We start from the raw sequence: 16,964 nt of genomic DNA on the forward strand, positions 1-16,964 counted from the left end.
AGAAGGTTGAAATAATGCACCAAGGGAAGACTATGTTGAGCTCCAAGGTCCTGTTACAATTTCCAATATGTTCAATCTCACTCAGAATCAGCTCATACAAAAAGGTGCATGCTAGTAATAGTAGTTGAACGTTTGTAGCTCCAGAGCAAAAATCAGTTCAGTAAAACTAATCCCAATTACTAGTGGGCAATCAGAGCACTAATACACTAATAAAAATGATGGAAGTTAATACTGTAATGTATCTAAACCACACAGCAAGAGCTAGGCACTAGTATACTCTTTGCAGGCTTGTAAAGCAGTAGAGTCCAGAACTCCTCGCTCTGCCATGTGTTACTTTTGACAAGTCATAAACCTTTGCCCTCAGTTTATCTCTTCATAAAATGGCCTCATAATATTCACATATTTTGCATTGTTGCAGCCACTATCAAGTTTTCAGTTATATAAATACATAAAGTCATGCTCCATGGCCTATTTCCTACGATTTTTATTTCTGTGGGAAGAAGACAGTGCAGCTGTTCAGCCTAGGAACAATTACTATGGCTTGGCCACTGTAATGTGCTTAGAATTGGCTGGTTTCTGCAGAACACATTGGCTTACTGTTTTAATATTATATTTTCAAAAGTGGTTTTACACTGCTAGGCATTCACAACTATTCTCTTTCACATGCACAAGGCTTTTGCTCATGGGATGATTGTCCCCTTAGTGCCAAGCGACGATGCCAAGGGGAAACTTCCGACAGAAGACTTAGGAACAAGAGAGAGAGTTTGTCAAATGTCTGCTTCTGGTAACCCTGGTCACCAGAGAGCTTCTGGAGTAGAATATATGAGGTAGGGAAGTGTAATATCTTCAGTTTACAAACACAGCAGAAGACCTGTTTCCTATCTTCCACAAACTAAGCCTGATGCCAGAGGTTCAGGAACAAAACAAAACAACAGCAACAACAACAGCAAAGCTACCTTATTAGCAGGAAATAATCTGAAAGTGTTTGTCCATTCCTGACTGGTATTTCTTCAGGATACTAAACTCTTGGAATTAGCCCAGTAGTAAGGAATAAAACGAAAATCCAAACACCAATTTTCTACTTGAGTTCTAGTAAGTCCTTTGATAGCTTATCTGAATGATTTAAGAAGCCATTAAATACAGGTCATCTACTTCTGAATAAAGGGGAACAGTGAAAAGCTTAAGTGAAATAAGAGTGAAAGGAAGAGGGACAGAGCAGAATGAAAAGGAGTTTTAAAAGTTTGATAGTATAAAACAGAACAAGAGCCGGCCATGGGGACTGCAGTAACAGGACTTTCCTGAGCATTTGGAAACATCCAGGCAAGTTCGGAAGACTAATGAAATTGGTAAACCACAAAATGTGACTGAAAAGTCTGGGAGAAGGAAAGCTTAGAGAATGAAAGAAGTAACTTGAATTACAGCAAGGAAAAGCATGTCAGATGAATGAATTAATTTAAATTAGGAAAAAGTGACTTGATGTTTGGTAACGTGATTTGTATTAGAATCAGTGGACAAAGCAACTTTCCGAAAGGACTGTTCTGGATAAGCGCATGTATGGATCTGGCCAAAGGCTGCTGGGACTGGAGCTGGCACAGAAGGGAGTAGATACCTGCAATAGCTGGGAGTTCCTGCAAAGAGATAGCACCACATGGTATGGAGAGCTCACCATTTTCTCCATTCTCAAATTTTTAGGCAAACTAATCCAATAATTCTTGCAATGGTAACCACCACACATGATAGTAAGATGTAAGATTTTCTGCACTGAGTTTTTAATGGACTGTTGAAAAAAATATATCTATGTTTATCCCATATTATTATTGTTGTCATCCTCCACTTCTATCAGTATGAACCTGCTATCTCCCTGCTTCTGAGATGCAGCACTTTTCTAAAATTTTATAACTTATGGACCCTTCACTGTCACCATATCTTACTGTAAACATGAGCCATAGACACAGAATATCTTTAGCAGAAGATCTTGAGAAGAACTGATGTTCCCCAAAGTTAAAACTTTCTATGTCTGCATGTTAATAGAATTTTTTTAATAGACTTATTTAAGCATTAAAAAAACTCATCATTTTTTAAAGTTAACTCTGCTAACAATTCTTATGGTAATAATAACATGAAAGTAGTACTAACATTGTGTTCAGTTGGTAGATAATTATTTTTTTATAGTTTAAGTAATAACTAAGCTATAAGAACTGAATAAATCTGTGAAATGGACAAGACAGTATGAAAAGAAAAAAGTACTCTGCTTCAAAAGGGATGAAATATAAGGGTCAGATTCCATACTAAGCTCTGAGACCATCATATTATGCAAATCCCCCAAATCAATTTGGCAAATGTAGTTCCCACAGCATACAAATTAATGAAATTTTCATTGGCCTGTGCCCTGAATTTAAAATCAAATAAAATTAAACGCTTATTAGCAATGCCTTGAGGTAGAGTGCTCACATCTTTAATTTCTGTCGGCATATATAACTTGAGATTCTGTTTCAAAACTTCTCACAGCTTATTCATAGAGTGTCAATCAAATCCACAAGTCATTAAAAGCTTATTGAATGACACAATCAATGAATCAACAAACTCATTAGGTAACCAGACAGAAGAAATTACTGCAGATAGAGCCTTTCTTGCACAAATGTCCACATAAAACCAGTGCTGAAATCAGTCATGTGGTCCTGTGATTAAAACTGGAGAGACACTCAGTCCATTGTATTAGGATGGAAAATCATCCAAGTGTTAAAGGAAGAACATCCAACACAGTGTAAGCTCTATTTATGATATAATAAAATCGAGATGTCAAATAATGCTTCATTTCAAAGACATTATCTGTTGATACAGGTAAGTCTAGTAGGGGAAGAAACGTCAATTCATTGTGCTGATTTTAGACTTTAGACTTTTAACATAATTTTCTTAATCCTGTCTAAGAGAAGAAAATAAAGTCACTTAGGACTTTAGCTTTTGATTTTAGAAACATACATATATGTGATGTTAAATGGGTGAAACTGCATCAGCTGCAAGTAGTAGTCTGCAGACCCAGAGGTGTGCATTTCTCCTGCATAAAGCACATCATGTTTTGCTGCTAATAAGCTAGGAAGATATGAAGGGAATGTTTTACCTCCTTCACTATCCCCCTGACCCTACCCCACCAGTAACCTACAGCAGGGCTATTTCTTTAGAGCACCTCCACAGAAGGTTCAACATTTGAAAATTCAGATGTGGGGGCAGCTTCAAATGACTGGACATCAGAGAAGTGATGGTCAGCTCTGAAATGAATGACATATGGAGGTGAAATAGCTTGTCTGAAGTAATAAGCTGTCATATAATATGCGAGTAGTATAATTGACAGGGATTTACCATACCAAAAATTTTGATTGCACACTCCAGGGAAGGAAGTTGCTTGAGATGACTAAAACATATTATGGCAGTGATTCCAGACAAACACAACAAAATGGATTGACAGGTTGAAAAGATTTAGAGATCACTAAGCTGTACATCCAGGCAAACTTTTGTTGGGCTGAGTTATCAGGGTCCTTTCTGTGGCTTCAACTATTAATGGCGGTTAGATCTTCATAGACGCATGAAAACACATAGAGCAGAACAAGTAAGACAGAGAGAGCACTCTAGCACTATAGAAGGTGAAGGGTAGATTTGTTGTTGTCTACCTAAAAATCTCTAAGTGGTTTGTTACCATCTCAATCCCATATATTTGATTAGTATTTACAGAAGATATCCAAATACTCATAAATAAATAAATATGAATAAATATGGAAGAAGAAAGAGCGAATGATCATAACAGTGGAGAGGATAAATCCACTGGTATCTTTTCCAGCCTTTTATGGAACTTTTTTACAATAGAGCATATTGTAGCGTGAGTGATTTGTGTTTAAGTGTTTGGATCTACAGCTGAGTGGAACAGTTGGAACTGATTTGGCAGTTCTGCCCAAGAGGATAATATGTTCCACATGATTGCCAAGGCTGGTCTGGAGAATTGCCAGTGGATCCACAACCATCCATCAAGTATGAACAAAAAGTAGTTAGGAAGGTAGTAAAATTCTCCAGCTTATTAGGTACTTCTGGCTTCACAAAGAGCCTTGTTGCTTATAGCTCGATGTTTCTTTCTATAAAGATGAACTTCAGCTATCTATAGTGACCTTGGTGATATATGTTTGAAAAGCTAACTAGAACTACAACAGTCTTGTGCTAAAATGAAGCCTTTCTCTTCTCCAGAGTGTTTTAGAATGCAGTAGTTGCAAAAGCATTAGTGTTAGTCAACCCATTTTCCTCCCTCTTAGCTATGTTTAAATTGAGTATTTGTTGTCCTAACTGATTTACTATTGAAAACTTGCAACAGTGACCCCCAACATGGAACCAATTTGTTTCGGGTCCCTGCACAGCCTGTGTAAGAGGCACAAAGGAAGTCAGGCCAAGACTGGGAGGAGAGGCTGCTGCTGCTCTCACACCTGCTCAGCCACATTTGCCACAGTTCCTTAAGACAGATGATGGATTGAGAAAGTAGGAGGCCAGGTGGGTTTGACAAGGTGTCAGTTCTGTAGTGGGTTGACTCTGGCTGAATGCCAGGTACCCACTAAAGCTGCTCTCTCACTCCCCTATGCAACTGGACAGAGGAGAGAAAATATAAAAAAGGGTTCATGAGTTGAGATAAGGATAGGGAGATATCACTGACGAAATACCGTCATGGGCGAAACAGACTCAAAGTGGGGATGTTAATTAAATTTATTACTAACAGAATTAGAGCAGGAGAATGAGAAGTAAAATAAATCTTAAAAACACCTTCCACCCATCCCTCTTTCCTTCCTAAGTTCTACCTCCTCCCCCACAGCGGCGCAGGGAGGTGGAAAAGGGGGTTACAGTCAGTTCATCACAGGTTGTTTCTGCCCCTGTTCAGAGAGGGGAGTCCTTCCCCCACTCCACCGTGGGGTCCCCCTCTCCTTCACAAACTTCTTCATAAACTGCTGCAACGTGGGTCACTTTTCCAAGGAGTACAGTCCTTCAGCCACAGGCTGCTCCAGCGTGGGTCCCTCACAGGGCCACAAGTCCTACCAGGAAGACCTGCTCCTGTGTGGTCTCCTCTCTCCACCGGTCTGCAGTCCCTGCCAGGACCCTGCTCCAGCATGGATCTCCCATGGGTTCACAGCCTCCTTCCTGCATCCAGCTGCTCCAATGTGGGTCTCCTCCACGGGCTGCAGGTGGATCTCTGCACCCCCGTGGTCCTCCATGGACTGCAGGGACACAGCTGCTCCACCATGGTCTGCACCACTGACTGCAGGGAAACCTCAGCTCCAGGGCCTGGAGCACCTCCTTCCCCCTCCTTCATCACTGACCTTGGTGTCTGCAGAGCTGTTCACATGGTCTCACTCTGCTCTTTTCCAGCTGCAATTTTCATTTGCCCAATAACATTTTTTTCCTTCTTAAATATGTTATCACAGGGGCATTACTATCATTCCTGATGGGCTTGGCCTTGGCCAGCAGTGGGTCCACCCTTGAGCTGGTTGGCATTGGTTCTACCAGACATGAGGGAAGCTTCTGGCAGCTTCTCGCAGAAGCCACGGGGGTAGCACCCCCACTAAGAAAACCTGGCCACAGAGACCCAACACAAGCTCCCACTTCTCTGATAAAGGACAAGTTCTATAAATCAAAACTTTGACATAGAGGGAGTATGTTGTCTCAAACTATATCAGGAAGTAAGGTTTTTTCTATTCTAATTTTTTTTAGGTAGACAATTGTCTTTATTTCAGTAAAAATTTCACAATACCTTATGTTGACTTTTAGTGCCTTAACTCCTTACGTACAAAATTCTGAAAACTAGTGCTGCATCTCATCCGCAGTGGCTGGAGAGATAAGACTTGAAATCATAAACCTCATAGATCAAAAAGACAAAGCATGTACGTTTCTTGGATTTCACGGCATTATACTGTACTCTATTTATTAATATTATTATTTTGGGACAGTAGCAAGTTCTGATGTGCTGGCATTGGCAATGCTATGCAGTTCTGTAACCTCAGATATTAGGGCATATATGACTTAGGAAGTCTAAATCTACCTCAGGCCAATCTCCACTGGCCCAGCAATAAACACAAACAAACTGCACAGCAATGTAAACCCCATTTCTGATGAAATAATTTCCCTAAAACTCCCTAAATGGAACATTTAATTAAGCTGGTGCGTTTGAAGACTGTTAGAATGAGCTCTTCTCTTGTAAGTTCATGTTCCTAAATTAAGGTGGGGCAGATTCCCAACTCTCATTTTCAGTTATATTCATTTACAGGAGCATGTTTGTCTTGTGCTGGGAAACTTGTCCTGGTACGATTGCCTGAAGAGAATCAACAAACTTTTCGTTATTATTTGTGCACAAATGTATCTACTGAGAAGAACTGCATCACATGAAGTGCTCTATGGTCTCAAAACAGCTATTCCATCCATACTTTCCAAGCAAATGAGTTCAGGAACTCAGTGCTGACAATCATTTCCAAGTTATACCTCCCTCCACTCCCCCGCTCCCCATAGCACCATCTTGTGTTCTTTTCATGTGCGTATAGATAGTTTCAGGAAGAGACAGGTAGAAATGCTCACCCTGACTGCTGGTACTCAGTGAGAGCAGAGTAGTAGGACAAGCTAAGGCATTTTCTTCCACAAGCAAATACACTCCAGTCACTTTGTCATCTGACAAGCTGCTGCTGATGTACTGATGAATGAATTATTATATGCTGTAGACTCACACAGAAGCTTTTAGAAGCCAGGCTGCTATTATATTGGATTACTTCTGCTGAAGCTGAAGTGTTCTTGAGGAAGGGAAAAGTATTAACATGGGCTTATGAAAAGAATTGAGCTTAGATTTTAAACTGGCTGTAATTTGAAACAGTTTACAAAAAGTAGAGTATTATAAAGCCTAGCTGTGATATTTCTAGCTATATGGTTGTACCTGTATTCTTGACCTTTGCCATTTCTCTCTCTGTCCTGTACAAAAACAGGCAGCAATTTTCTGCTAAACTTCAGCATCTGATGTCCTAAGGTACATGTTACTGCATATTTTTTAGAGGTTTCTGCTTGTTTTTCAAAGGGTTTCTTTATTTGAAAAAGTAGACACCAATATGAGTAAACATGTCTACAATTCTACATGCACATTTGAATTAACCACTGAGATGGGGGGAGCTGTGAGCAATCCCATACATAGTCTGACATATAATATCAACCATAAATGATGCCTTTCATTCTAAAACATGTATGAATATCAGAACCAAGAGTAACCCTTACAACTCTTACAGCAAATCACTTGTTTGAAATCCAGTTTCACAGAAATCACCATAAATGGAATTTAATTTTTTTCCTCATTATTTCTCTGTCAAAAGTGATCCACTTAGAAGCAAAACACTTTTCTCAAACTACCAAGCCAGTGTACTCAACACTGAGAATCACCCATAAGCTTCAGAGAGGGTATTTTCCCTCCCTTCAGAGATGTCTCCCAGACTTAATGCACACAGCATCTCATTGCAAAATAATGGAACATAAAATATAAGAACACTTTTTCTATTGCTGTAAAAATACGGTTTTAAACACTCAGAGGAGTTCTGACTTGTTAAAGAAGATAAAGTCATAATCACTAACCAGAGAAAAACTACAAAAGTTCTTCAATCACTCAGCTAATGGGATCTTTGGGTAAAAGACCCGATTATCACTTCCTTTCAGTTTAGAAGATGAAAAACTACAGATTTAAGAAGTTGCTGCCCTGTTCTGTTCATTGCAGTGGTATCCGAGCTTTGGAAATCAGTAACAAATTTATTCTGTTAATACCATTGTGTTGTTTGGAGACCTGAAGACAAACAACGTGAAGTGAATTGATCAAACACAGAGCACAGTGAAGGCTACAATTGAATACAGTCCACCTGAGGCCTCTGCCAGTGCTTCTGACACAGGATCGCTCTTTTGCTTCTCAGTTAAAGTAACTTCCTTGTTTTCTGTATACTAAATATTTTTTTCCTTACACAAATAAGACTAGGAAAAAAACACCTTTAGCTTTAAAACTACTGATGCCAAATCTATTTAAAGATCTATGGAATAAAAATTGACTTTTTTTCCTTTTCTTATCACATTCTACTTCCTGTAGAGTTCTCCAGCCAAATCACAGTCTTGTAGAAATAAATAATTCCTGTACAATGGGTTCTCTATGACCATAAAACATGCAGCAAGACAAAGTCTTCTAGAATCAAAACTCTGATGTAAAATGGTGAATCCTAACCAGGAGGCTATAATGGAATTCAGATAAGAAAGATTGGCTAAAAAAAAAAGTCAGATATGTTTTCACAAGGGTGAGAGTTTTTTACTAAAATGGTGCTTTTCAATGCATATTGATGATATAAAAAAAGCCCAAGCAAAACCCAAAACAGGACAAAATTCTGCCACTAAATCAAAGTCACAATACTAGGATACAAAACTCATTTAGGAATTCCTGTGCAAATGAAGCTTGACTATTTATTTTCATTATGTCTCCCCTAATTGTATTCTTCAAAAAAAAACGTGATGTTTGGTTAGCTGAACTCACCCATCACCAGCCTGCTGCTGTTAAAGAAGTTTCATGTACTCAGAAATCTTCTTCTTTATTATAGATACTGTCATTTTACTAGGGATAGAAATCATATCTATCAGTCTGCAGTTTCTCTTATCCTTGTTTTAGCTCAGAAGAGGAAAGAATCAAGGAAGCTAACCCAAACACACAGCAAATATGCACTGATAGATCTCCATATATTTCTACCATGGAGCTGTTTTCTTGCTACCTCAAGCCTCCTATCCATACAAAGTGCTGTAACTGGAGAGTTTTGATTTAGGGACGTTGTAAAACTCATTGCACTGTTGCAAGAATGGAACAGTCTTTATGCACCTTTCCTACTGTTTTGTAGTAATTCTGTGAGACAATTAGAATTTGGAGGGTTGTGGGTTTTTGATGATAACTTCTGGATATTTGCTGAAGTGGAAAGGGAGATGGGAATCCGCAGAAGTCCTGCAGTGTGCAGGAGCACTGGTCATGAACTCTGCACCATTGACCCACCACTTTGTCATGTACCTAGGGGAAAGTCCACATAATCTGTGGCATCCAAGTGTGTCCATTTGTAAACAAAAAAATATAATAATGGTTTCTTAAGCTTACATGACTTACCAGTTCTATTTAGAACTGTTTACAGCAAACCTTGACTTCTTTTGTTACTAAAAGTATTATCTGAGCGGCCTAGCAAAATAAAATGTTTTGGAACATATATTCTGTATGAATTACCACAGCTTGATTTACTTCCCTGGAGCACCAACAGTTTCAGCTGGTGGCCGATTTTCTTCTGCATGTGGAAGCATGTTTCCTTAAAAACATTAAAGCATGGAAACTTGCTTATAAAGTGAGTGACATTTTGCCCAGTTGATCAGTATTTCATAGAAAGGCCACTTACAGAAGACTCCTGCTTCTTCCCTTCTTAAGTAGACCTCTTTAAGACTGAAAACCAAGCTTAGTGGTAACACAACCCTTCATGCTATAATACTTTATTTCAGGAGAAAAATTTCAGAGCCACTGATACAGGCAGCATTTACATGCAGATTCTCTGGATGCTCTTCTCCAGTCACCAAATCCTAGAAGCAGCCTTGCTGAAACCTGTGGCTGGGCTGAAGTCTGTTGCCAGTATTCACCAGCAGATATTTTTTATTTTGTTTTGATATCAGTAAAAGGGATTTTGCACTGCTGGCTATAGCAGTTCAAAATAGGGCTGCCAGCTACCTCTGAGTACCTCCTACATCTCTGACAATGGGTAGTTCTGCTTCTGCTCCAGCACCTGCCAGGCACATATGTCTGTTTTATCCTGTATCACACCTTGTCAACACTTGCTGCTGGTCAGTGTAATCATTTATAGCATTTTTATTTACAGCAGTGCGAGCTGGTTTGGCTACATCCGTCAGTACCTTGAAGGGTTGAGGTCTGGCATCAGCCACTGTTCTGCTTGGCCAGGTCTTCGGCTAAATGATTTCTTTCTGAATTAGGCAGCACCTCTGTTTAACTTTCACCATTCTCTCTCTTTCCACTGAAGGACTGTCAGAGAAACACCACAGGACAGCACTGTGAGCAGTGTCCAGACGGCTTCATTGGTGATGTTGTCAGAGGAGTGCCCACGTTCTGCCAGCCCTGCCCCTGTCCTCTGCCAGCACATTCCAAGTATGTAAAGAGTCTTTGCTTTTCTTTGATTTGGGCTGGCTTTGACCCTTCCCAAGGTGGGGTCAGCATCGCTTCCTCGATGCAGGAAACAAGGCTGCTGCTCTTGACAAATGGGGGAATATAAGAGGAATACCAGCTGCTCACATTTATAACCACAGGAAACAGCATTTCACTTGGAAGGTGTAAAGTATCCTTCAGTGCTCATATAAATTTTTACCGGGGGGGGGAGAAAATATTTGAGCAAATTCAAGTTCACCCTCTTTTACATAGGAGAGATTATTCAGTTGTCTGGTTACTTTTAAGAGTCTCCTAAAGTCCAATTCCCAAGGAAGGTGGCATCAGGGATTTATGAGGCTGAGACAGAGAGACAGAAAGATCAGTTCATGTCCTCTGAAGGGTAAAAGCAACCACAAAAAAGCATAACCTGTCAGTCTCCTGAGTTAACAGCAGTTGGATCTGGTTGATACAGTAACAGTTAAAGGGAAAGGACCAGAGGACCCTGTGATAGGTATGGTGCCCCTTCAGCTGATGCCTAGCTACTTTTGGGTAAGAAACTCTGACAGAAAAAGATCAAGCCGAAGAGGTCCAGCTGTTGACTGCTTTTTGCCTTCAGAAAAAAAAACCAAAAAACTACAAACTATGACCAGCCATTAGAAACTGTGAGTGGCACGTTAGTAATGCAGCTGAAAGAAATTATCAACTTCATCCTGCTCAAGTTTCATGCTCTGGGAGAGAGGCATCTCTGCAAATCCCACCATAGTGCACAGAAGAGATGCTAGTAAATAGTTGCCAATAGGTTGAAGCTATTTCTCAGGGAGCTACGTAATCCCCTTGTATTGTTTTCCATTCTGCTTTCAGCAGGGCTTCTCAGTAAAAGGAATTTTCTCCTCACTGTATTTGTTTGCTGTTGCCATAGGATTACTCACACAGCCTTAAGGTGGGATGAGCTGCATTTTGCTTAGCTGCTCAGGGCTCAACCTGGCAATGGAACAAAATCACTCTGGCCAAATTCCCGCAAAACAACTCTGGCTTTTGCAGTGAGCTGCAGACATGTGAAAGGGCCATGGGGTGGAGAACAGCTATGTTGAAAAACTTCAGCTTCGCCTGGATTACAGAGAAAATCCTCCAGAGACAGTGGAAGAACCTGGCTTTGCTCACTTACAGAAAGGCTTAGGAGTGAGTGAGCTCACAGATGAAGCAGACTACTTCCTCCAGTTTCAGTTACAGCTGTAATGCCTGAAAAAATAGGAACAGTCAGAAGAAGTGCTTTACCCTTGACAAAGTGATTTTTTTCAGCCTGCTAGGCACAGAGGAGCTGCTTCAGCGTTAAGAAGCTGTTCTCTCAACCACATCCTGGGCTGCTCATGCCTGAGGCACTACAGCACAAGACCTAGTCTCTACTAAGCAAAGTCAGCCAAGCAAGGTCTGGTCTGTCCTCCCTATGCCGTGATTTGACGCAGCATGGCTAGGTTTGCACTCACCCAGACCCTGCCTAGTCCTGCAGCCCACTGGGCTCTTCGGCAGTTGCCCCTTGACAGCAGGGAACTGGTCAGTCTACCAGGCACTGAGTAGGTCTCAGTGCAGCAGGACTAGCAGAGACCTGACCTACAGCCTCTCTTGGCCAGTCTATGGGAGATGGGAGCAGAGGCCAAATAGCATTCCCTGCTTCAACATGCTCCTTAACCCTTCTGCTAGGGACATAATCCCTCTCCTATTTCAGACCATTAGAGACAAGGAAACCCCAAACCCAAAAGGATAGCAGCATGGGATTGGGAAGGGAGAACAGAAGTTGCACAATGCCTGAATGCAGATGCTTCTCCATTAGCAGCAATTATAGCCTTTGGACTTGATGAGCCTTGTGGGTCCCTTCCACCTCAGGATATTCTATGTTCTATGATATATCTCCCCTTTAAAACTACCTCAGTAAAAATCTACTTCAGTTTTTCAGAGTTTTCCCTCAGAAAAGTACTGAAGGCAATAATTAAAGCAATATCCCATCCCAATTTGCCTCATACCCCTATTTAAATAACATACAGAAATTGCCTATTCAGCTTCCTGCATGAGAGAGACCTGACCACAGAAATAGTTTTCATCTGGGTCTGGAACAGGCTAATAATAATCGAGTTCCATTAAGCCTTGCATAACTAAATTCAAAGCAAAAGTGTTCTTTCTTAGGTTTTTTCAATTTTCCTTAATTAATCCTACTCCATATATAGTAAGGAAAAATAATAACTCTACCATAAATCAGAGAAGCATTAAATGTCTTAAAGACCATTCAAAGGATGTTGTTTTGTTCTGTGTTTTATTTTGGAAATAGCCAGTGAATTCATACTAGGCAAAATGACCAAATCTGTAAACTGACAGACTCATCGGATAGATATTTTTTCCAGGAACTCAGATGTGTGTCTCTAGATTTTCTGACCAGGCTATCTTCATATCTGCTATCCTGGGAATTTTTGGAGTAACGTTTGGACAGTACACATGAAGTGTAATGTCATCTCCTTGGAATAACAAAAAGGGGGATGGAGGTTACTTCCCAGTCTAGCAGATGTTATTTCTTTTCAAACTCAAGAGAATTATATGATCTTTTTTTTTCCCTAAAAGATCACAAAAAGTATAAAACTTCAGGAGATTTCAGTTGTATTTCATAACTTAGATCCACAATGTGGTTTTTTCAACTATGTGAAGAAATTAGTCTCCGTAACAGAAGTGCAAGCCTGCCAAACTATTATGATTTTCTCAATATGTTCTTGTAAAAGCTGCACAGAAGTTAATTTGTGAATTCTGTGAGTAGAATCTCATTTTATGTTCTCTCTGATTATATGAAATATTTTGAGACAGAGCAGAGAGATCCAGAGATCCAGACACAGATTTATTTGTCTCTAGTTGTTCAACTAGCTGAGAAATGCTGGCAGGAACTGAAATTATGCAGGAATTCTTGTCACCTTTCAATGCTGTTTACTCCTGGAACAAGCAGTGCATGGCTCATGCTCTTTCCCATTGATCTGAGTCTTTTGTTCAGTGTGAAAGGGATGCAACCCAGCCACAGCTGCTCAACACCCTGTGACTCAGGAACTTCAGCAACTGTGGGCCTGCAGCTGGCATCACTCACTGCTCTGGTTGCTTTCTAGTGCTGGCAGAAATTTATTCACATGTATTGCAAACTAATTAGAAACATCTTTAGGACTGTATCTCTTTTTTTCTGCAAATGTATTTAAGACATGTCCACCGCTGTGTTTGAAGTGTATATACAATTTACACTTTCCACATCTGGCTACTGCTGTTCTTTGGATCTCATATTTAGTTAATCATTTGTTACATGCTGAAAACATAAGAAAACAAAGGAACCCATGATTCAGAATCAAGGCAGTAAAAATTACTGCCCAAGCCATCACTGCAGTCAGCATCACTGCTTGACATGTTGGTCTCCGAAGAGACCACAGACTCTTTCCAGCTTACTCTGAAAGATGGTAGAGCAGCCTTGGTTACTGTAAACTCGGTTACTGTAAATGAGGACAGCATCACTGAGGTCAGTTTTCCCCACTCAGTACTTCTAGACTGGATTTACATAGGAAACTGCTGCACCAATTCCAGAATCTCAGTTCCTGAAGTGGTTACTGCAAGTGGTCTTTCACAAGCCTTTAGAATAAGAGACAGAAAGCAATTAGGTTTACGTGACATAGACATTTTCCTAAGTCCCTTATCTAAAATGTGTGTATCAAAACTTGCAGGTGTGTGTGATTTACACTGCAAGACAAGAACTTTTATATACATATGTATATATATATGTATGTATGTATTTTTACAGCTCCATAGTACTATATACTAATTAGTGCTTTCTATACTAATTAAAATTACTAAACAGGGGGTATAATGTGAATAATAGGAGCTTAATACCTCTTCAGCAAAGAGTCATCAAGAACCAGAGTTCAAACTGACAGCAAATGTCCATAATATAATAGAAAACATTCCCAAGTGTTTGCTATTGTCTGCTCTTCTAACTATTCATTCTAATGAAATTCCAGTTTTGCAGTCTCCTGTTACAGAAAAAGTGGAAGTGTGCGTTGTGTCTGTAAAGAAAACTATGCAGGACCCAACTGTGAAAGGTAAGAAAAAAATTAGGATGACTTGCTGGTCAGCAATACTTAAGTCCAGAATTTTTTAAGGAAATCTTTCCACATGGTCAAGAAACCTGGTACATTCATTTTCATCAGGTTGAATCATGTCTGTTAAATGATCTCATTCAGTTTCTACTAAAAGCTACTAAAACTTGCTGTGGAGACATGTCAGCATAAGACAGATATTTACATCTGATGTATTTTGATCTACTTCTTGCATTTTGTGTATCTTCATGTGGTAATCTTCCTAAAACAAATGTAATTTAAAAATACAAAATACAAATCAGAAACAGCAGCTGAAGTGAAAAATAACCAACACATAGATGCCTCTTGAAATTCACCCCTCTAAAACATATAGCAGGCTTCTATCAAATAAATTTTTCTAAGACAAAGAACAAAACCCATTATTGAGTCAAATTCCTAATGAGCAGATGCAGCTTTTTTAGTTACATTTTAAATGCACTTCACAGACATAATTCAATAAAGTCAAACCAAACATAGGCCAGTGTTGCATTTCAAATTTTCCTCATGTCCATAAACAATTTCCAGTAAATATTTTCTAAATAACAAATTACACCAATAAATGGAGCTATACAACAGAGATATAACTACCTCTCATGTCCTGTAAGAGGGTGTCTTACTCGCTATGAACACACAGGGATGATGTCTCAATGAATGTCGGAGGTCTGATTATAATTCAGGAGTTGTCCTTAAGCAGCCAATAAATTAAGGCAGCTCTAACAAAAAGACTGAAGAGTATAGGATGGCTCAGACACTGGCTTCCTGAACATCTCTTTTTTTCCCTTAAATTCTGAAGTATTTAAGTCTTCAGTCAACTGTCATTAATGGTATGTCTTGAATTCAAATGATACTTAATGTAAATGTCAGAGAAGGGAGAAAAGAGATGCTTAAGATGCAAAGAGAAATCGATATGAAAAAGGTAAGGTGAACAAATGAGTGAAGGTTTTTCCCCTTGCAGATGATGCAAAAACATCGGTAAATTACCTCCACATCACTAACGTGGTGACAGCAACAGTGAAAGCCCTTTAGACAGATGGCACACAAATAAAAAAAACCCACCCTTATTTACAGGCCCATGGTTGTATTCTTTTGTTCTTCCAAAATGTCAGATTTATACAAAAAGGATAATACAGACAATAAAAAGTCAGCGAGATTTCTTAATGGTTATTAAAATGTCAGCCTAGACTACAAGCAACACAAATCCTGTGAAATGGGCAGCAGATGCATAGGAACAGCAGAAAATAACATTGGCTTTGTTTTCTAATAGTCACTACCCAGCCTGACACAGTACATCTGTCTGAAGGAATGCAAAGCTGTGTAGAAAAACCTACAGAAAAAAATCAGCCTCTCCTGGTCACCGCATTAAGACCTTGGCTAATTGCTAGGGTAAGCAGCAAGCAGTGACAGACAGGACTTGCCTTCTGGTAGGCTCCTGGTCCTCCTTCCATTTGTGTCAGAAACATCAAAAAGCATTTCAAAGATGGATGATGCATTGCTTGTCTCTGTCCACTTGCTAAAGAGCAAGTCCCTACTTCACATACGCTTCCAGCTGCTGTCACCACGCCCTACTCCCACCGCAACTATTGGGCCATCAGCTTTCTGGCAGGAGGACTGGGGGATCCTGAGCGAGAAGGGTCATTGCCTCTGTCCCTCCCTGCAGCTCAAAGAGCCACTCCTGTCCTCAGGGAGAGGAAGGCTACACCCTGCTCACCATTCTCCCTCCCAGCTCTCTGCAGTAGTCAGTGACAGGCGCCCTGTTATAGTGAGCTACAGGACACCCCTCAACAGGCAGCATGTGAGATCTCCAAAACAGCTCACAGGGAGGCAACCTGCTCCATTTCCTCTGGCATTTGTGTAGGAGGCTTTCTTGTGCTGCTCTAGAGGTTGGCATAATCTTATCCAATTTATGTTTGTCAGGAAACGGTGCTGTGAATTTACAGAGGCCCTTGCTAGGAATTGAGAAAACCAGCTTCCCAACTTGAAATTTAGGAACTAATAATTTTTCTCCTGGACTTCAGCAATAAGGCAGGAGAGTGGTAGCTGATGAAATGCAGGTTTTGTTAATGCTCAGATGCTAAAAAAATAACCAAACAAATGACACTTTAGTTTCTAAAGCAAATAGATTAAAAAGGTTCTTTTGGCATTGTAGGGGAAGAGGAAGTTAATTTCTTATTCACCAATAATTACAGGAAGAAACTACGGCTGCAAAATGAAACAAAGATAGCTTAGCAGTTTTATTATGGGAGAGGAAACATCCCTTGTTAGCAACAAAGAGTCATTTATTGATACAATGTAGGAAAAGACATTTACTTCAGGCCTCTGAATTTTTGCAGGCCATAAAGTGCAGAGACCGACAAGTATGTTTTCCGTCAATGGCCTCTGCTCTTCTCACATGCTACTCATTATTCAAAAGAGGCCAAGTGCCTCAGCCCTATGAGATGATCTGAGTGGCAAAGGGGAAGGGGAAAGTGCCACATTAATTTTCATCTCTTAAAACTTCTCTTTTTGTTTTAAACAGCTCCTCCAGATGAGAAAATATAATAAAATGAGTTATAGACTCACAGAATAGTTCCGGTTTTGAGGGATCTTAAAGATCATCTAGTTCCAACCCCCTGCCA

The 16,964-nt window shown here is 40.0% G+C and overlaps 1 protein-coding gene across 1 annotated transcript in view; it reads left to right on the forward strand.

The window, feature by feature from the left end:
* The window catches only part of LAMA4 (laminin subunit alpha 4), a 106,830-nt gene that overhangs the window by 23,545 nt on the left and 66,321 nt on the right, over positions 1–16,964 (forward strand). Inside the window, 2 exon segments of the mRNA XM_032682154.1 lie at positions 10,083–10,207; positions 14,233–14,313. Of these exon segments, the coding sequence (XP_032538045.1) occupies positions 10,083–10,207; positions 14,233–14,313 (206 nt within the window).

Source organism: Chiroxiphia lanceolata, chromosome 3 (assembly GCF_009829145.1).
Source record: "Chiroxiphia lanceolata isolate bChiLan1 chromosome 3, bChiLan1.pri, whole genome shotgun sequence".
Classification (NCBI taxonomy): domain Eukaryota; kingdom Metazoa; phylum Chordata; class Aves; order Passeriformes; family Pipridae; genus Chiroxiphia; species Chiroxiphia lanceolata.